This window comes from Nanorana parkeri, unplaced genomic scaffold, assembly GCF_000935625.1.
Source record: "Nanorana parkeri isolate BGI_ZX_2015 unplaced genomic scaffold, ASM93562v1 scaffold293, whole genome shotgun sequence".
NCBI classification, from domain to species: Eukaryota; Metazoa; Chordata; class Amphibia; order Anura; family Dicroglossidae; genus Nanorana; species Nanorana parkeri.
Genome location: NW_017306561.1, coordinates 678,660 through 699,755, shown reverse-complemented (window position 1 = coordinate 699,755; position 21,096 = coordinate 678,660). Strand labels below are relative to the sequence as shown.

The 21,096-nt window shown below is 39.1% G+C and overlaps 1 protein-coding gene across 2 annotated transcripts; it reads left to right on the top strand.

Moving 5' to 3' along the window:
• The first annotated feature begins 3,488 nt into the window (after positions 1–3,488).
• Positions 3,489–19,112, top strand: ASPA (aspartoacylase). Of its 2 annotated transcripts, none has more exons than XM_018557645.1 (7): positions 3,489–3,760; positions 5,292–5,547; positions 11,753–11,948; positions 14,021–14,114; positions 14,492–14,599; positions 15,923–16,032; positions 18,839–19,112. In XM_018557645.1, the coding sequence occupies exons 2-7, from the start codon at positions 5,315–5,317 to the stop codon at positions 19,034–19,036; spliced, it is 939 nt and encodes a 312-aa protein (XP_018413147.1). In that variant the 5' UTR covers positions 3,489–3,760; positions 5,292–5,314; the 3' UTR covers positions 19,037–19,112. The 2 variants fall into 2 exon arrangements, with proteins under 2 accessions (XP_018413147.1, XP_018413146.1); XM_018557644.1 differs by lacking the exon at positions 3,489–3,760 and adding an exon at positions 3,942–3,979.
• Positions 19,113–21,096: the final 1,984 nt, after the last annotated feature.

Sequence of the window (21,096 nt, the reverse complement as noted above, 5' to 3'; positions counted from 1 at the left end):
ATCGTACGATTCTCGGCTGGTTTTCCAACATGGTCGATATACAAAAGTCGTGCGACCGTACATTAGAAACTGTTGCACGCCTTCCATACACTGCACGATTATCGTACGATTGCGGGATTTCCCGCGATTCTCGTATGAGAATCGTGCAGTGTATGGGCACCTTAAGAGTAGTACCACAGTAAAAGCATCTATTTTACTCTGGTGCTACGGGCCTCCCTCCCCCTCTTTTGGAAAAGGTAGAACAGATTCCTCCATCTGCACTTAACTGTGTGGATGGAGTAATCTCCACCTGGGCCAAGCTTCAGTATCTTGTTAGTCTGCCCCACTGGCTCCCAAAATACTTGAACAGTCTGATTGGATGCAGGCATTGTTCAGGTGTTTTGAGAGCAAGCGGGGCCGACTAGCAAGCTTGGCCCAGTGGGAGATTCCTCTATCCACACAGTTAAGTGTAGATGGAGGAATCTGTTGCACTTTTTCCATCTGACCAGAGAAAATCTGCAGATAATTGTAAGGTGTATGGCCAGCTTTAAGAAGGGAACACTCGCTTGAGACCTACTCTGTGGGTCCACAGACCCAGGTGAGCACTCCTTTGTAATGTGTGCATTCACTTGGTGAAGGATTATCCAAGAGTCTGTTATCCTGCACACTATAAAGTCAGCTTCAGGAGGACTGCTTGTGTTATTTGTACACATTGTATTGCATTGTTTGATTCGTTATCTGCACTGTATCATCATTGTTTTGGACTTTATTTTTTGTGGTTTGAGTTTAGTCTATAATCATTGTTGTATTTTTCACTGTTTATGTTTGATAGTTTTTCAGCCTGGCACATTATTGCATAAACATTTTGAATTTTGTCAGATATAATTTTAGTGCTTAGTAGCTCTTTTACACCTTTTTTGTGTTTATCACTGGCGCAGATCGTTTTTTATTTATTTTTGTTGTAATAGGATTTGTAGTTTCATCACAACTGGAGGGCCAAAGTTTGGCTACCCCTGACACAGACCCTTCTATGTGAATTCTGTGTCATCCCAAGCACATGACTGAATGAGCTCACAAGCCAAGTGTGCCTTATGCTCTTAAGGTTCATCTAAAGTCTGTTGAATGTATATGTCTGTATAGTGCTCTTCAACTTCTAGGACTTTAACTATTACATAATAGAAATAATAATCATATATATTCTAATATTCCACTACACTACACAAATGCAAGTCATAGTAATACAGTGTTGGGGTGTTGGTTGTGGTGTTCATTGGTATAACATTTGGGATAATGCAGCATTGCATTCTAAAGGAGAGTTTACCATACCCTCAGGTAATCCTGCCCATGTGTACTGTTACCCGCTCACTGTGAATGAAAAATACTTTTGATATTCTGGCCCCTGAGGAACAGAGAAAATCAAATTGATGACAGAGAAACAGGTAGCCATAGATTAATTTTGTGATAAACTTTGTGAGTGTGTGGATTGTAGTGTTGGCTTTTTCTTTACTCCAGGGGCAGGCAACTCCTGTCCTACATCTATGCTTTAACTACAAATCCCATCATGAATCTGCCTCTGGGTGTCATACCTGTAGCTCTCAGTCTTGCAATGTCTTATCGGACTTGTAGTTCGACAACAGCTGGAAGGCCAGAGTAGTCCACCCCTGCTTTACACTATGATACCATATTTACCAACTATTTCGATTTTTAAGTCAGTTGTTGCATAATGTCTGTGTCATACAAAAACACTGGAGTTCCACTGCAAACAACAACATTTTGGTCATGTTCTTAATCTATGCATGCTAATTTACCATAGGAATTTGCGTGATAATAAATGGCTTCATATGATCACTATCCTTAAATAAAAGACAGTTTTTTGTCATGATCAGTCATATTTCCAATATCAATGCCAATTTCAAGATTTCTGCCACAGTATGCAAACTTTTGAGCACAACTGTAATTCTGTGTAGAGTATATAATTTTTAACCTACATTTTGTGATTTGTGTTTCATTGCTGACTATTCCCTATCAAATGGGAAGAAGCGTGTGTTGATTATTAATATAAATATTATTTATTGTTGTTCATATTATTATTTTTTTAACCACCTCAAGACTATAGGACATGTCTATGTCCTGGTTTTGAGGTGGTTATATCAAGATCATAGCTGATGATGGTATCATTGTGATGAGGGCACCTCAGCTCCCCCCTGTCTGTTCCCCAATTTGTCTGTGATTACTAAACTAGGAAGCGCTGTGCTCTCAGTGTGTTAAAAAAATTAAGAATAATAAAATGAATGGAAATGTAAAAAAAAACTATTAAGCAACCTTGCCACTTCTGCCATCTGCATGCAAATGCGTGTGTAGGACATGCACATGGATATAAGCAGCGTTTGCGCCACACATGTTAGGAATCGTTGTGAACATTGGAGTGAGAGCAATACTTCTAGGACCATTATTTGCTGTTGCCTCTAAACTGATTAGCAGTAAAGGCTTTTAAATTGTCGCCTATGGACAATTTTGAGTAACATAATTTTTCACTTTTGCATGGGCTTGTGCAATTTTAAAGCTTGAGATGTTTGGTATCTATTTACTCAACCTGACCCCCATCTTTTATATTTTCCCCCAGAAAATAGGGTATTATATTGTGTTTGCGTGCACTAAAATTAATCTTAGTGTATTTTTTACTAAAAATAAGGATTTGATAAACATTTGCGCAAATATTGTGCAACATAAAAAGATGCTGCTACCATTTTTATTTTTTATTTTACAGGGCCTCTGCTTTCAGAAAATATATAATTGTTTTGGGGCTCAAAGTAATTTTCTATACAAAAATTCAGATTATAACGTGTGGAAAATAAAACAATTGCTCTGGTATGAAGATGGTTAATCATCCCCATTTTTGTATAGCACAACCACACTCATGGTGGCCTCCAGTGTGGGGTACTACTCTCCCGTAGAAATGAGTAGGGCTGTGTCTTTTTTTCACTGGCACAATTGTGAAATATGTGTTGGTTTTTTTTTTACATCTCTTATTACACCCTTAATTGTTTGTATGATAACTAGGCTTTTTCTGTTCCTTCATATTTGTTTTGTATAGAAAAGCTGACTTGACAAGTCTAATTTCTGCATGCACAGTATATTTGGTTTAGAAATATTTATGTTCAGAAATAAGAAAAAGAACGCAGTCTCTGAAGTGACCTGGGCTCAGTTCAAGCAGCTATGTTTAGTGAAGAGCACTGAGTCAGCACATAAGTCCTTCAGGGTTTAGCGTGTTTCATGTTCAGAGCATGCTCAGTGTGTATGTGTGTGTCATACTTTATTTCCTTCTCTTATTACTCTTGAGTCCTGTTTTACTCTATTTACGTGTTTAGTTTCTTAGATCCCTGCACACGTTTTTAGACCTTTGACCTATTAAGAAGAAAAGCGAGGGAAACCTGTTGGCTTAAAGAATTTAAATGATAGTAGCAGGCACAGGAATTCCCTGTCTGTGAAAACATTGCGGTAACGTGTCTGTATTTTTCGCAGTTTTTTTCGCTGTTTAGGAAGTGAAGCAATATTTGTATTCTCTTTGTCTCCAGGTATGTTTCCAGTTGCCCGGATTCAATCCCTTCCTTCCAATTCGAGAATTCAGCTGCAAACTTAATTCAGCCAAAAAGTTTATGTGTTGTGGCAACTGCGAGCTGGCTGGATGTCTTGACAGAGTTGTAAATACAAGCTTCGTCCTCAGTTCACTCATGATGTGCTTGTTACAGATCTTCTCTCTCTGAGAAAACGCTTGGATTAGGTCAGTAAATGTTTTCTTTTTATATGGTTTTAATGTAACTTTTGCAGGGAGTCGTAAAGAGTTAATTGTTCACTGGAAAGAAAACTAAGTGGTTTAAACATTCTTTGACAAGTACAAAGGGCAAAGAAACTAAAGGGAATCAGGGAAATTATATTATTTATTATTATAAATAGCCTAGCCTCAACCAGTATTGTCTGTGTAATCTACAGGCTATTGCAGGTATGTCAACTCTACATTGCTTGTCTATCTCATTATTATGCTTGACATAGGGTAGACCTAAGCTAGCCATGCATTGCTAGATTTCTCTTGTTCAGCCTCATGGACTGAATGAAGAAATCCCTTGATTCCCCCATCCATGGTAAACCGCATGGATGGAGGAGTCTCGGTGGAATCCACGGCTGTCAGAATACCCCAACAGTGACTGCATGTGATTGAATGCAGTCACCGTTCGGCCAAAATTTGAGCCGCGTATGGTCAGCTTATGCTGCCCAATATTAATGGCATATTTAAATTTTTCAGTGCATTGCACTGAAGTGACACTAAACTTAGTTAAACCAGTTAGTCAAAACATAAAAATACATTCAAGTACCTTAACTATTAACAAAAATGTATTTTATTTGTGTATCACTTGGCTGTAGATCCTCAAATCATCTCTGAATTGGTGCTGACACTGTCCTTCCTTCTGTAGGGTGGCTACTTTTGTTCCCCATGGTCCCTGTGTGCGTTGTAAAGTAGCCAATGCTCCGAGCTCGTTTCCGTGATGGACTACAATCTTAAAACAAATAAGTAAACTAAATGTAAAAATTGTAGTCATCACATGAGTGACTTGATGCGGTGGCTACTTTACAACGCACACAGGGACCATGGGGAACAAGGAAGCACCGTTTCAGCACAAATTCAGAGTTGATTTGAGGATCTACAGCTGAGTGATGTATAGATAAGATACATTTATGTTAATAGTTAAGGTACTTTAATGCATTTTTCTGATTTAATTCCTGAGTTTAGTGTCACTTTAAGACAGTCCATTGAGCAACTTAGTGTACTGAAAATTGGCCATAGCCTATTTTTTCCAACGCAAGGCACGGTAATGTGTTTGTGGCGTGCTTCAACACAGGTTTGTTACCTTGATGGGTAGGTACACCAACGCAGCAATGGATGTAACACGCATTGCCACATGCTACCACAATGCAGTAGTGTAAATGCCCCCTAAGGCAAGTCAGATTTGAGTAATGTTAGAAAAAATTGGGTTTGTAGCGGTTTATTTAGAAATAATAAAACACTTTGGAGAAGACGCCTGTTACAGCAAGGAGGACTAACAAATGATTGATTTCAATTCCATTTGAAATGTTCAGACTCTTGGAAGACTTACGATTGGCCTTCTTGCAAATATTTTTATAAAAATGTATAACACATTTTAAACTGATGTATGACACTATCATTGTGGAATCCAGCTATAAAGAGCAGTGGAATCATGGCAAGGTGTGTTGTGAGCTGTTTTAATATTAATTTGTTTTCCATGTGTGTCTTTCAGCTCTCTGCGAGTGAGTTTCAGCCATGGCTGTAAGCAGTGGTATCTCTGCTATACGTAGGGTGGCTATATTTGGAGGCACCCATGGAAATGAACTCACTGGAGTTTTTCTAGTTAAGCACTGGCTAAAGCATGGAGGGGAGATTACCAGATCGGGTTTGGAGGTGAGACCCTTTATTACCAACCCAAAAGCTGTGGAGAAATGTGTTAGATATGTTGACACTGACCTGAACAGAGTTTTTGACAATCAAAGTCTTAGGTAAGAAAGCTCTATGTTTTCTTCTGTCTTTCCCAAAAACACAAACGTATTCTAGTAGTATTGATGTATGTAGATTAAATGTGGTGCAATTTTTAATATATTCATGGACGGCCTCCATAATCAAAATATAGGATATAAGTAGAATGTCTGTTGCTTCATAACCAGGACTTGACAAGAGAGCCAAGCCTTGTTTTGTGTTCCTTGTGGCATGCACTAGTAGACCAAAACTGCTATAGTTCACCAAAACGGCTCACTACTAATGACCTATTCACACTTTTGGGCTTTGCTGCACTTTAGCATAATCCTTCTCCCAAAGGATACAGCAGGACACAGCCAGTATATACTGAAGGCGATGGAGGGAAATCACACTGCTCTACTACAGCGTTGAAGAAAAAAAAAGATACATGCAAAAGGCTTCAACATGCTTTAAAATGCATGCAAACCCACTATGAAATTGCATTTATTTCATGTAAACAAGCCCCAGCAGAACAGATTTGGTCTAGATATATTCAGTGGCAACATTTTAAATGTAGAATAACTGTTCTCTTTATTTCTGGTGTAATACACAACAAACAAACAAACAGGCACTGGATGAAGATCATGTTCAAGAGCCAGTATTAAAATCCTGGTAGTATTGTACTTTGTTCATATCATTAAGAGATATGAGTTTATCAGTACCTCCCAGAGGAGCCACTTGATATTGGGTCCTTCTACCGCCCTACAGTTATAACCAACTCTGTACCCGGACTCGATAGATACCAACACAACGGTTAACAGTTAAATGGGTTTTATTTAAAGAAGAAAAAGCCCTGTAAAGGAAGTCTGGTTGGGTTGGATAATAGTTTTAATAAAAATACACATACAGTATTACAAGACACATTTACAGGTGCAATCGAGCTAAAACTAATCATTACCCACAACCGCCTGTGAAATAACTGTTTCAGAGCACACGCTATAGGTCAAATAGGTCTTTCACCAAACAGGAACCCCAATGATGTCCCTCTGGGAGCAGTCCCATCCTGGATGATTTCTTCCACACTCGGAATGGAGATAGATTGTAACTATGCTGCAGCTCCTGGGTGGAGTCAAGCAAAAAGGCAGCCTGCAGCCCAGAGACTTCCTTTACCAGCCTACCCTTGGTTAATGATCCTCTTCCTGTGGCTACATCCTGTATTTCTTGGCCAATAAAGATCTGAAGGGGGGCTGTAGCCAGCCCCTACAAAGCTCACCTCTCTGCAGCAGCTCTGTCTCTCAGGGTTCTATGCAGCAACATACTCTGCTCACCGGTCTCTCTCCTAGCAATCTTGTGGTGCTCTGTCCCTCATCCACCACAGCACGGACTGATGAGCACCTCTCTCTAGCTCTGGACACTCTGGGAGTTGTAGTTCACATAGCCCTCCTCAGCCCAGGACTGCACCACCCAGGGAACTACATCCACCAGCAGCCCCTGTGCCCATTATTCTCCATCATCCAGTGGGCAGGACTACATTTCTGGCCAGTGACCACTGAGAGTCCTTCTCTCTCTCTTCTGTTTTTAGGGGTGGGCTTTAGTCCCAGGCTTCAGTTGCATCCAACCACCATCCTTCCTTGCTCCTCTCCTCTCCCAGTGCTCTTGTCAGTCTTTGTGGGGAGGGGGCAATGACCTGCTGTTTGGAAAATGTTCTGCTGCACAACTTAAAGGGCCAGCAGAAGTGAGGCTACACTGATATGGGTTGCTTTTCTTACACACCCTCACTGGGCTTTAAACTGCCTTTTTGAATAAGCAGCTAAACATAGATCAGTGAGTTTTAAGCTGTTATATTGCACCAAGTATGATGGAGAGAACTAAGTATACATGAAAACTTGCCACTGAGATAAATTAAACTTAGGACACCGTTAACATGAGATGATTCAGCCTACAGTGGGTGTATATTGATGAACATTCCTAGGTCTACCAATCTTTGGGGAAGATTTAATCTCCCAGCTTGTATCCTCTCATCTAAATAATTCTCTGAAGATTACATTAACACTAGGGTTGCCTGGTTAGTGCATAAACATGCTCAGCTCAGGTGTCTGAGAGTTCCTTTAAACACCAGCATTCCACATAATGATTGGCCACTGTTCCTTTCCATTATAATTTTATATCTGTAGACACCTAAAGCTAATAAAGGCTCAATTTTTCGTTGTTAGAGAATATTCGTTTTTTCAAAAAGTGGGTCATCAACATGAACTGTCATTCTTCCACACCAGGCACTTTCATAAATGAGGCTGAAAATATGGAAGAGGTTTCACTATGAAGCAATGTGTACTTGTGGTCTAAAACTGCTTAGCTAGAAAAGTGCATTTTGCTTTGAGAACATCAGACTCTGCGTCTGTTTGTTTTGAGAAGCTTATATATCAACCAACCCAGACGGCACAGTAAAGGATAAACCGCTGAGTGTTTGTCCCCTCTCCATAGCTGAGGCATGGGGAGGGAACAGAATGTTCCTCTTCACTGGAAATGCCCACTGACATTTCTGTGTGTTGTTCACTGTTGGTGGGATTGTGCTGACTCATTCTGGCTACGTGCCTGATGTTTGGTCTCTGGCACTTACTCAATGGATTTACTTTTGTTACATTATCAGAAGTGTTTCTGCTTCAGGATTTCCCAACGCAGCACTGCAGTACACATGCATCTGGAGGCAGCGTGATCCTTGTGTGCACAAAATGTGTTTGCCTACCAGTTAAGATTTCCATTTCTTAGACACTGCATTATTAAAATGACAGCAGCAATCTCACTGGATGCTGAGAACAACCAATTCATTTAATTTGTTAGACACAAGGCTTATTGTCTAGGTCAGCCGTTCTCAACCAGGGTGCCGTGGCAACCTGGTGTGCCTTCTGACTTCCTCAGGGGTGCTTCATATTTTGTAGTAGTGGGACTGTGATGTGAAGGGGAATGAAGACTGAGGGGAAGGGGGCTCCTGAATTAAAGGGGGGACTCTGATATGAAGAGGGCCGGAAATCTTGATTTTGAAGGGGCACTTCAATGTGAAGGGGGAAACCCACTTTTTGTGTGTTTTTTTTTTTTTTTGTGTGGGGTCCCCCTTTTAAAATCTGACATTTTAGACTGGGGTACCTTGAGATTTTGCATACTTTTAAAGGATGCTGTGACTAAAAAAAGGTTGAGAACCCACATAGATGGAGAGTCCTGCTGACTAGTCACTGTTACATTTCACTGCAGAGCTGTCACATTTCAGTAATCTTAAAGAGACTCTGTTTCTTTTTTTACATGGGGGGATTGCTAGCTTGTATTATTTTCCGTATACAGTCTCTGCACAAGCAGTTATTTATTTGGAGAGAACAATAGAAATTACATCTAAGCTGGCATTGCGGGCACTTGTATAGGCAGGCTAATATTCTATGCAATGTTGTGGTCTGTCTAGATGATAGACAATTAAAGCAGAACTCCAGCCAAAAATAAGATAAACATGAATAACTTTTTAAAATATATACTGTGTAATCAACAGAGAGTTGAGTTGCTTGTGTCCTCTTCTCTCCACGGAGCTGGGACTAATGGTCACCACTCTGTAAAGCATAAATGATCCAAAAAGTCACTGCACTCATCTTTTCTTGCTCAATTCTTTATGTTTTTTTCAGCACACTGTAGATGGAAATGTACTTTATATCAAGAATGGACAAGAAAAGATGAATGTAGTGGTAGTAACTATAATCTATTAGAACTAACCAATATTTTGCTGCAATATTAACCTTTACTCAAGAGATTTGCTCTGTAGTACTTTTTTTCTGCCACTAGATGTCCTCAGTCTTTCAGTCTAATGGCACACATCATTCAATGTAATTCCTTAGGGCCCAGGCAAGGATCTCAAGTCTCCCTGATGTTCAGGGAGTCTCCCTCTATTAGATAGCGGCTCCCTAATGTCCGCGAGAGAGGCATTTTCTCCCTGAAAGGTTTACTCTGAGTAAACCTTTCCGGTAAGATATCAGTGGTTAAAGTTTCAGAGTGAGGCTTGCCTCCTGGAGGAAGGTCATGTGATCTCTAGAGTAGCCTCAGAACGAGGCTTGCCTCCTGGAGGAAGGTCATGTGATCTCTAGAGTAGCCTCAAAACGAGGCTTGCCTCCTGGAGGAAGGTCATGTGATCTCTAGAGTAGCCTCAGAACGAGGTTGGGCTCTCTTGCTGCACAGAGAGGGCGGACATAGACTACTATTGAGAGCAGGTACAGGCACTGAGATCTACTGCTGCATGGTTGAGATAGTGTTGTTAACCCTTTGTGGATAATATAGAATCAATTATATGTCCTGGTTGTCTAGTTATAGAGAACATTTATTTAATTTGCTGCCCATAGCAGCTAGTCAACTGTGTATCAGAGACTTCACTCCTCAGCGTTTTTTTAAAAAGGTCTCGGGCTGTCTAATAAATTGTGACCTTTACACTGACAGATACTTGAACAATGAACATCAATTCACAAATCTGATGTATATATAAATAAATATATAATATTATTGTATATTGGTATATGGATTTTATATATGGATTTTATTTTACTGTGTGTGTGTGTGTGTGTTTGTGTGTGTGTGTGTGTGTGTGTATATATATATACTGTATATATCTCATTATTATTTCTTTTATATTTCGACAACGTCCGCTGTAAAAAAAAAACAGAAATGGCACCTCCCTGAAATAAGGTTTTGCAGGTTGGGATGTCTGGGCCCAGGTCATCCTGGGCAAGCCACGGGACCAGCATGTGACTGGACAGTGAAAGAGAAGTTGTTCAATGATGAGCTCATCTCTTTGTCACTCTATTTTCTCCTCTTATTAGCATGCTTCTTGTCAGCACACAAACCGATTGGTTCCTTGTACTGCTTCTTCCTCTCACACTCCAGATCTGCAATACAGGGAGTGCAAGAGGCTGATACCAGGTCAAATCCAGCTACTTGTACCGGATGGATTTAAAATACATTTAATGATGTATTAAAGTAACGCTAAACTTAGGAGTTAAACCTAGAAAATACATTCAAGTATCTAACTATTAACAAAAATGTACCTTATTTATATATCCGTGCTGACACTGTCCCTTCTGGAGGGTGGCTACTTTTGTTCCCCATGTCCATGTGTATTGTAAGGTCGCCACCACTCCAAGCTCACTCCAGTGATGGGCTATATTTTCAATACAGCATTACAGTATATTTACATCAGTAAACTAAATGTTAGATTGTAGTGTATCACGGGAGCATTTGACCCTGTTGGACACAACTAAATTTATGTACTACCACACTGCAGCGCAATTCAATCTCGTTTCTAGCAGAAATTTGACAGTGTATGGCCAGCCTAAAGATGGTGGTTATATGCCTCTGTGGGTGAACTCTAGGCAGATCTGAACATTTCACAAATGAACATAGCTCTCCAATCATTAATACATCATTAAATATATTTTTTAATGCAAACAGTTAAAGTACCTGAATTTGACCTGTTATCACCCTCTTGTAGTCTATTCTACAGTCTGTAAAGAAGAACTCAGAGAGGTTGAGACCATACATGGCTCCAATTTTAGGGAGAGAAGCTCATATGGAGCCAGTTTTGGTTGTGCCACAGTGTGAGGATCACGCTGGTGGAAAGAGAGGGCAGAGTGAAAGAGAAATGAGCTCATCAATGTGCTGCTTCTTTTACTGTCCAGTCACAGAGTGGGGAGAGGACATATAATTAAAAGTGAAACTACAGCAGAGACAGATAAGGTCCCCTCGCTTCTAGAAAGAGCTGTGTGGTATAGGAGAGCTGTGTAAAGTTGAGGACAGGATAGACAACAATGCAAATCCTGTGTGAGGTTAAAAAAAAAGCTCTCATATTTAAATTATTTACCAGCCATGTTACATGATTAAAGACGGAATCCCATCTGCTTTACAGGTAGCACTATCATCGGACTTTAAAGTCCATCAATCGACAGCCTGCAAAGAGGGAGAAATCGCTGATGGCTGTATGTTATAATTAAGAGTTGTATGGGACTTCTCAGAAGACTTTTCACTGCCCTTGCCCTTTAAGTTTATTTTTATTTACATTTAGGGTCCCAAGATGGCCAGACATCTAAAGGCAATAGGTCTTTTTGTATAGGTGTAGGTCCCTTATATAAAGAATGAAGTACTATGTTGTTTAAAACATGTCTTTCTGTGAATGTTTGCTTTTATTCAACATATTGGTACATGTGAGCATTCTGTGTGCTTATTTTGCAGTTTACAAAACAAAGTAAAAATACCCTATGAGATAACACAGGCTCAGGAGATCAACTCTATATTTGGTCCAAAAGGGAGTAAAGATGCCTATGATGTTATCCTGGACCTTCACAACACTACCTCTAAAATGGGGGCGACGCTGATCCTCGAGGATTCCAAAGATGAATTCACAATTCAGATGTTCCATTACATTCAGGTAAAGGCTTGTCAAAGGGGAGCATGTGAATCCCTAATTTAACGCACATGAAGGTGGAAAGATAGTCCTCAGCCCCTTGTAAATGACAAACAATTGAACCTGCTAACCTATTAAATAAAGATACATTTACACAGGTGCAGAGGGCTGTACATTGTATTATCGTGTTTGGAGTGCCCAACTGTTTACCATAAGCTGTGGCTGTCCAGCCTGTAGAAGTCAATGATAGGTTGACAGGCTCTGCAGCTGTCCATGGCTGTTCACATGTATTTAATCAAGGAACGAGTGATAACAGGGAAGGGGGGTTGAAAAGAAATTTTATTTTTTTATGCAAATTACCATTTTCTGGTCATAAGGAGGGATTAGGATCAGGTTTGCAGCTTTAGATCCAGTGTGTATGAAATTTGCGTTCCTGCATATTAATGTGGAAATGAACCAAAATGAATTCTTTGCAACCAAAATCAACTGCCTGTCCTTTGAACTTAGGTCACTCAGCTTAGGAAATGTAAAAAATGCCACCCAGATGGAAATGCAACAGCATATTGAGATGTAACTATGTCTTTTGAGCACTAGATGGTGCTGTAGTGCAAAGCTAGTTTTTCCTTATGCATTTTTTTATCTATGATCTACATGTTTCCTGTTTGATGCTGTAATCCTGTGTACATGTATGCAATGTTCTTCTAAGCATGTAAAACTTAATTCTGATCTCAAGTTCAAGATCTCAACTCAAGATCTCAGTGCTTCATCTAAACACATAACCAACAAGAAGGGCCAATATGGGGACTTCTGGATAATCCAGCCCCCTCCCTATGAAAGGTTAGGTTACAATTGTGGTCTATTATATTTTTTGTGTTATTAGATTATAAGTTAGAGTGATTAGGTCCTTATTTGGGGAAAGGTGAGCCGCCTATGGCTGTAGGATTATGTGTTTAATATTTGCTGCTGTTTGCTCTTCTACGTGGCTGTATAATATTTTACCCTCCAGTTGCTGCTGCCTGGCTTTCCCCGTGTGTGGTGGCTGTAGGTTTCCCCCCTGCAACTATGCTTCCCGTGCCCTGACTATAAAAAAAAAAAAATTGGCTGCTTAGAGCCTGTATGGAAAAGATCATGCTGGCAGAGCCAAGGGATTGTAAACTTGCCTGCATTTAAACAAACAAAAAAAATTAAAAGATATAAATATATATGAAAATAAAGATGACAAAAAATAAATAAATAAATAAAATTTCTCTCACACCCACATGAACAGGATCCTGTCCCCACTTTAATTTCTTTTCTTTTAATTTTTTGCCATTTGGCACAGGCTCTCCATAGCACTGCCAAGCTTTCCATGCCTATTTTTTTAGAGTAATTTGCCTATTACCCTTAAAGGTAGTCAGAATCTACTAACATGATTTGACCTCCTTCCCTCAAGACTTTAATGCGATTTGCTGCTGAATTCGGATTTCGCAAATCTCCAAACAGGATGTGACAAACCCCCCTGCAACTCAAACTCAGGCAGGTTTGCCCATCCCTAGTGGTAAAATCAAGATCAAGACAGTGCAATGCATGAAGGTTATTTTGCACTACTGCCTTATGGTTGACAGAGCCCTTGACAAACAGAGATTTCCACTTGCAAAGGCCAACAGTTTATTGAGTTTTTAAGGAGAACAAGTATAAATAAATGTTTTCTTTTATACGGAGGGGGGAAAGGTCCGCTTTAACATCCCATTACCTTTTTTTTTTTTTTTTTTTTATGCAACGAAAACAAACCCAGAATGCTATAAAGGCTTATTGATGTTTAATGACCCACTGTATGAGCCAATGATCCAATACAAAACAGTTTCAACACTTATTTGTAAGTAGGAATGCTATGAAACTCAATACTCTGTGCCAAGGACTGCACTTGGCTATTACCACACAAATGCAAGCTGCAATATACTTTTAAGGCAGTCTACTTGACATTTGAGATTTTAGGACCTAACAGAATGAGAGAATTAAATGTGTGTTACTTCTAAAATGTTTTTTTTAATCATTACTGCATTTTCAATGTAACTTATCCAAAAATAATATACACATTTATTTTCATTTTATTACAGAAAACTATGGCTCCTGTACCTTGCTCTGTACTGCTCATTGAACACCCGAAAATAAAATATGCAACTACACGCTCCATAGCAAAACATCCTATTGGTAAGTTATATCAGATGTCACAATATCATTTTCCCCCTATAGTATGTTAAAACAGGGTCTAGTGGTGTCATCTATGCCCTGAAGAGCATATCAGAAATGTATATTTGGCTATAGCACATGGTATGGAAAGCTTATGCAGATTTGTGTAAAGAATAATAAAAGCGATTATAAAGGACACAGGTTTTTCTAATCTTCTCTTCAGCAACAGCTTGACACACTTGACTATTTGGTAAACCTATACGCAAAGCTCCAGGCACTGCATCCCAACCATTATTACCCTACCCGCAGCTAACATGTCCACCCAAATGTTGCATTTTCATTGAAACTAAAATACATTTTGTAATTTCCAAACACTTTTTATTTTTTTCTTGTAACAGGCATTGAAGTAGGACCACAACCTCAAGGTGTTGTTCGAGCAGATATTCTGGAGAAAATGAGGGAAATAGTATTACATGCTCTTGACTTCATGCAACAGTTTAATGAGGGTAAAGTTTCCTTACATAAAATATTAGAGACTGTTTCAGACTTCAGGTCCTTATAGGCAGGGCTATAGTTTTACCTATTTTTAGTTTTAGTATCTGTTTCATTATTTTAATATATTCTCACTAGATAGTAAAGTGCTGTAGAATATGTTAGCACTATATGTATTTATCTGTATTTAGCATACAGTCAAAAGCTCATTGTGATAATTGTTTTATATCTTTCATTGCCCTAATTACTAGCTTGCCTTGATTCCTAGCTTGACTTCTGACCAAAAATGACCTGAGTGTATATATATGTATATGTGATTATAAGAACGTTAGGCTGTAATTTTCTTTAGGGCAGGAGTTGATTTGAATAAACTGTGCACCCTGTAAAGACCAGTTGAATTGGTCAGCATGATACTTGAATAAAATATATAAATAGACAATACCACACAAATCTGGCCATTGGTCCTGGTTATATTGCTCTTTGTTGTAGTAATAGGCACTATGCCTGTCACAAGGGTTTCTATTTCCCGCTCCTACATGACTTGCTTACCAGATCACAAGATACAGAGAGCACATTGGCATACCTCCCAACTGTATCTCATGTGGAACCATGTCCCTCTTTCCTCCTCAGTTGTCCCTCTTTTTGGTCTGATGCACAGATACATACATTTTGTATTCTGCATAAAACCTTCATCCTATCTTTATCTTATTGCTTAATTATCTTGTTTCATATTTCAAAAAAAGGGTAAAAATGAAAAGTAATGGTGAAAAAAACAAACAATTCTGGGTTTAACCAGTCATTCATCTGCATAACTGGGGGGTGTGGTAGGGCTGAGTTCATTGCCTTAATGCATTGTACTGGAAGGTATCCCTCTTTCTCATCTCAGAAAGTTGTGAGCAATGCATTTTTAGGAAGCACCCATGGTTATAACTTTTTGGCTTTTTTTAAAGGACAGCTCCTGGAATGAAAGCAGATGTGCTGAAATATTGCGTGTCAGATTTTATGCCCTCTGCCAGGAAGCTGAAGAACATAAGGTTCTGTAGTACATTGTGCACTAGGCATTAGATCTTAGACAGTTCTTATGGGTAAGACATTGAAGGACCTGCCTAACCTGGTTCTAAATTTTCAAGTATTAAAAGTATCTGCAATATTGGTGCAAGATGGGAGCTGTATTAGGAATGCATATTTTGAAATAGTAAAAGTTGTTTAATTGGTGGCCTTCATTAATCCTGGTATCTGGCAAAACATTGCCCTAATAAGAAAAGCTAAACTGGACTCTCTACTGTTTTTCTCATCATTGTTACTTTGTCCATTTTAATATTTTTACTTACCTCCAGGTTCAGAATTTCCATCATGTAGTATTGAAGTGTTTAAAGTGATAGAGAAGAGGGGCTACCCCAGGAATGAAAATGGTGAACTTGCTGCTATTATTCATGAAAGTCTTCAGGTGAGCCTTACTTTCAAATCTTCACTGGGATCAGTAGGCCCTAGAGGCAGAAACATGTGGTTTACCTAGTAGTATTTCATTAGAACTGAGGAAGCCACTAGGATAAATGGCAGAATGTCTTCAAAATTACATAACATGTAGTCTTGCTGAATGTGACTAACTAATACTATACTAGGTTGACTCTAAGGGGTTGATTTACTAACCTTATAAACACACCACGAACATGTATACACCTCTGTAGTGTGTTCCCTCCCAGCATGATCTATGGGTGGAATCTAAACACCTTTTGTAGTGTGTACACACCCAGCAGGTGTGTTGTGCAAAGCCAAGCATGAATTGCAAGGTGATGTTGTGTAAATTAGCTCTATGTTGTGTTGCTTGCGTTGATGAATGCAGGAATGTAAATGCATGAGCTAACCATTTTTGTCTAAACTGTGAAGCAGCATTATATATGCATCATGTGCATGATTTTTCCATATATGGCATTAGTGGAAATATGCTTTTAGAGACTTTTTGGTTGATAAATACGTTTTGCTGTGTGAAAATCACACGCACCTGGTGCGTGCGTATGTTTTAGGTTAGTAAATCACCCCCCTAAGTGTAAAATTTGTATTTGGAAGCTGTCGCTGTGAACTCTTATGAGCTCCAAGGAGCTGTATGTGCAAGTAAAGCAGACCATCATTACGCAGAGTGTGAGGAAGAGCAAAAACATTAAAGGTGGCCAAATTAACAAAAAAACAGGAATGCACTGATGAGCTCAGCATTACCAAATTGCATGGGCAACCACAAAACAAAACAGAATTCCTTAGAGCATATAGAAAAGTCCCTTCACAACACTAGGCAACTCAGGAATACTCTCTAGGAGGTAGGCATATAATTATCAAACTCATGAAAGTAAATACAGAGGGTAGACTACAAGGTGCAAACCACCAGTAAGCCTCAAAAAAGGGAGGGCCAGATAACAAACTGCCCAGTTCTGGAACAATATGCTTTAAAACAGGTATAATTAAGATCAACATGAATGATGGGAAAAGAAGAGTATGGTTGAGGGAAGGAATGGTTCACGTTCCGAGGCATACCACATCATCTGTGAAACATAGTCAAGGCAGCGTTATGGCATTGGCATGTATGGCTATCAAATGGAAGTCAGTGGAGTCACTAGTGTTTATTAAATATATGACTATTGCATAGGGCTATACAACCTATTTAGATTCAGGCAAATGCTGCAAAACTCATAGGACAATGCATCACAATACAGATGGACAATGACCAAAACAAAGTGTGCAACAACCCAACAGCATTTGAAGGCAAAGAAGCAGAATAGTCTTTAATTATATAATAGTATGCCCATTGGCTCATGGGCCCGGAGAATGATAGAAGGAGGACAATTTAAAAAAAATGGGTGAACTTCCTAAACTGCTTATATGATATCTATGTGTATACTGAGTGCACGTTTTGACAAAATTATAATTTTGTACTATTTATGCTCAAAGCTAGGTATCTTCAGTCAGGTTCCGGTATAAAAAGCCAGATATTAATTTTGGTCCCCCTAATCCCGAATCTTCATTATGTATCTGTAAAAAATAAGTCAAGGCAACTGGACTTGCTGTATTTTTCTTGAAGTTTAACTGATCATCCAACCACCTGTTTCAACACCTCTCTCTGGGCAGGTTAATAAAACCTCCTAGCTCCAATTATGCAAATGCATTCAACACCTGGTTGCGATTAACAGATGATGTGGATTGGAGCAACATTCACCATATTTATTCCCGGAGAATTTTTGTACAAGTCGTTCTGAATTGAGAAAGCTGGTTGGATGACCAGTGAAACGTCTTTAAGAAAAATACCGCAAGTCCAGTTGCTTTGACTTATTTTTTACAGATCTACCACGATGACCTGGATGAATGAGAACCTTCACAGACTTCTTCATTGTGTGTCCTTAACTGCTCTGTTAAGCTGCCAAAAGCTAGAGAGACAACTATGTGTAAACTAGGAATAGCTCAAGTTGTAGCTTACACATACGGACAGCACTGGCACCACCATACTCAGAAGTAGCTACTTTGCTCCTGGCATCCGAATGGAGCTATTGGGGAACAAAGGAAAGGAAAGTTTTATACACTGCAGGGAATGTAGGATATAAGGCAAACTTATTTATTTGCCTTGCAATGCAGACACCTTAATGACCTAATGAGTGGCACTTGCACTGGTGACTGGTTGTAGAAGGCTGAAGTAATGGCATGTATACTATAGGCTTATTTTGAATAAAATAGATGAAGAGTTCCTTCTGATCTGAAAGTGAAACCCTCACAACTAGTATACAATATGAAATATATACGTTGACCCTTTGCTTTCAATTGAAACAAATTGAACATTCAGTTTAAATCAGCTAAATGCATTCCAGGTACATAAAAACAAAAGGTGTGCAAAGTCTTTGTTTCCTTAGTAGAAAAGCATGTGTTCTGCCAGTAGGCAGCAAAACAAGACCCTTATTCTCTGTGGGAAAGTAGTGGTCTCTTTACAGCCTCCTGACATGCCCCCTGTTAAGCTAGAACTAAAGCTCTACAATCAGCAGGGAGCATTAGCTTTGCACTGATTTGGGTCTGACTCATCAGGAACCTCTGCAATGAAACCACTGCTTTCCCTTTCCATTTAGGCGGGGTATGCTTTAGAAATAAAATTAACTGTAAGACATTGAACACATTTTGTTTTGATGCACCTGGAATGTATTTAGCTGATTAAAACTGTGATTGGGCTTTAATACTATTCATCAGTAATCCTGATTTATTATTCCTTTTATATATTACAGGACCAAGATTGGAGAGCTCTGAACCCAGGGGATCCTATGTTTATTACAATGGATGGGAAAGTCATACCTTATGAAGGAGAGCACACCGTGTATCCAACATTTGTGAATGAAGCGGCATACTTTGAGAAAAATGAGGCCTTTGTCACAACACAGAAGCTTACATTATCTGCAAAAAGTGTTCGGTGTAAATCTATATAAAATAATATTATTAAAGCCATATGCTCAGGTTGCTTACTTGTATGTACAATTTCTTATCATAGGCTGATTGTAATTTGGACTGTGTGCAGTATAGTGAGAAAAAAAAGGCCATTCAGAAGAATAGGGGATGAGAATCTAGGTAAATTTTAACTAGGAAATTATGTATGCTTACAGATTGAAACTGATTTGGATTCTTCAGTGTTCTAACTCCTACTTCATTATGCAAACTAAGAGCTCATGTTTACAGGTATGACTCTATTGTCCCTGCAGTATGCTTTCTGGTACTCCTGGTTTGCTTCAGTTTACCTATGCATTGCTCAAGGTGTTGGCATGAGCTGCTTCTGAGTTGCCTGATGTTTTTGACATTCAACTGGCATGTTACCAGAACTTTGTGGTGTACAATTATCGCTAAAAGTCCAGACATAGAAACAACTGCCCTTTTTTAAATAGAGCTCTAAAACTTGTTGCCAAATGTTAAAATTGATGATGAAATAATCCAAGGTTTAAATAAAATAGCTGCTAGTGGTGTATAGTATTTTAATATCCATTTTATTGAGCATAGTATTTAATCGTGGACTATAATTTGTATACACATCCCAGATAGCAAGGATAACTTGCTACAAACTTGTGGCAGGGTGAAATTGTAATTTTTGTTAACTTGCAGCACACATTCCTGGCAAGTTGTAGACTTGCAGAACACTTGCAGCACAAGTTCTAGTTGACACTTTTTGAATTTGTAGCAAATTTGCTTGGCCAGTCTACAGCAAGAGTCCTGCAGGTCTTAGCAAGAGCTCTGCAAGCTCACTGGTCTGGAGACTTGCAATGCAGACTTGCTGTAATTGTGCAACAAAATTGTGAAGCTTGGCAAGTCTGCAATAGTGTAGCAAGTCATTTTCAAACTTCCAGCTCAATTGCTTGCTATCAGGGATTGACTGTATGAAGTGAAAAGTAGTTCGGATGTAAATAAATGCCCATTTTAATGAGCCTTAAAGTGTATTTATTTGCTGTAGAAAGTCTTTCTTATTCTTCAGTTTATGTGAAGAAGCCTCTGTCAATCAGCTAAGCTGTGGTCATTGCTTCCTGGGTGTGGCTGTCAGAGAATCAGCTTGTGCATGTACCTTTAGGAGGTTTTACATGCCAGTGTTTGCTTTGTCGGCAGCTTTTATAGTGGTCCCATAAGATAATTCACGCAGGAGGATTGCTTCGCTAGCCCTAGAGAGAGACCATATAGGGCTTTGGTAGCCACCCTTTATACAAGAGAAAGATTTTATACATGATTTATTCTGCATAAAGGAAAGCCCATGGGCAAACTTGCATATGTATCTGTGGACACGAGAAGGTAATGCAGATTATTATTTTGGTTATACCTAAAATTAAACAATCAACTGGAAGAGTTGAATGTCAATAAATTCTGAATGATCTCAGAAGCATTTTAAGGTGATGTCAAAAACAACTGACACAAGTCCAAAGCCCCTTGACACTAAACATTTCGTTTTCATCATTTTGCATCTCTTGCCACTGATCTCCATCAGCCTTTTTCAGCCACTCCTGTCTACTTATAACTGCTGTCGGCTGCAGATCATTGCTCTAAAATGGCTTTCTGATGGTATCAATGGATTGTGCCTTTGTAATGTGTGTTGGCACAGGCACTTTTAGTTTCCTTCATGGCAGGATCATCGGGTATTATTTTATTGAAAGCTGCAGATTTTTATAAATAATGAAAACAACTTTTTATATTACAATAATATGTTAAAAGTTCAATACGATTGTAGTGGTTGGGATTATATCTGCTTTAAGGCCTGATGTATCAAATCGTTCTTACTAAGCATTGGATTTACTTTCCCTCAGCACATATATAATTGGCCCTAAGTAGGTTTAATGTCCAACATTTATCAAAATTGACATTGATGTTTTCGATCTTAACCTGTCAAATAAACTTTTTGTGTGAAGCAATAAAACGTGCACCAGGCCTGACACTCAGGCTAGGTTCATCCTTAGGCGATTGAGCCTACGAGCTGTTTTCATGCGGTTACCCCACTTTTTTTTTTTCTTGTGTGATT

Excerpts from the sequence above, each read along its gene's own strand:
- ASPA (XM_018557645.1), top strand. The coding sequence starts at position 5,315 with ATGGCTGTAAGCAGTGGTATCTCTGCTATACGTAGGGTGGCTATATTT. Across the intron at positions 11,949-14,020 it reads AGATGTTCCATTACATTCAG|AAAACTATGGCTCCTGTACC; the intron begins GTAAAGGCTTGT and ends ATTTTATTACAG. Across the intron at positions 16,033-18,838 it reads TTATTCATGAAAGTCTTCAG|GACCAAGATTGGAGAGCTCT; the intron begins GTGAGCCTTACT and ends TATATATTACAG.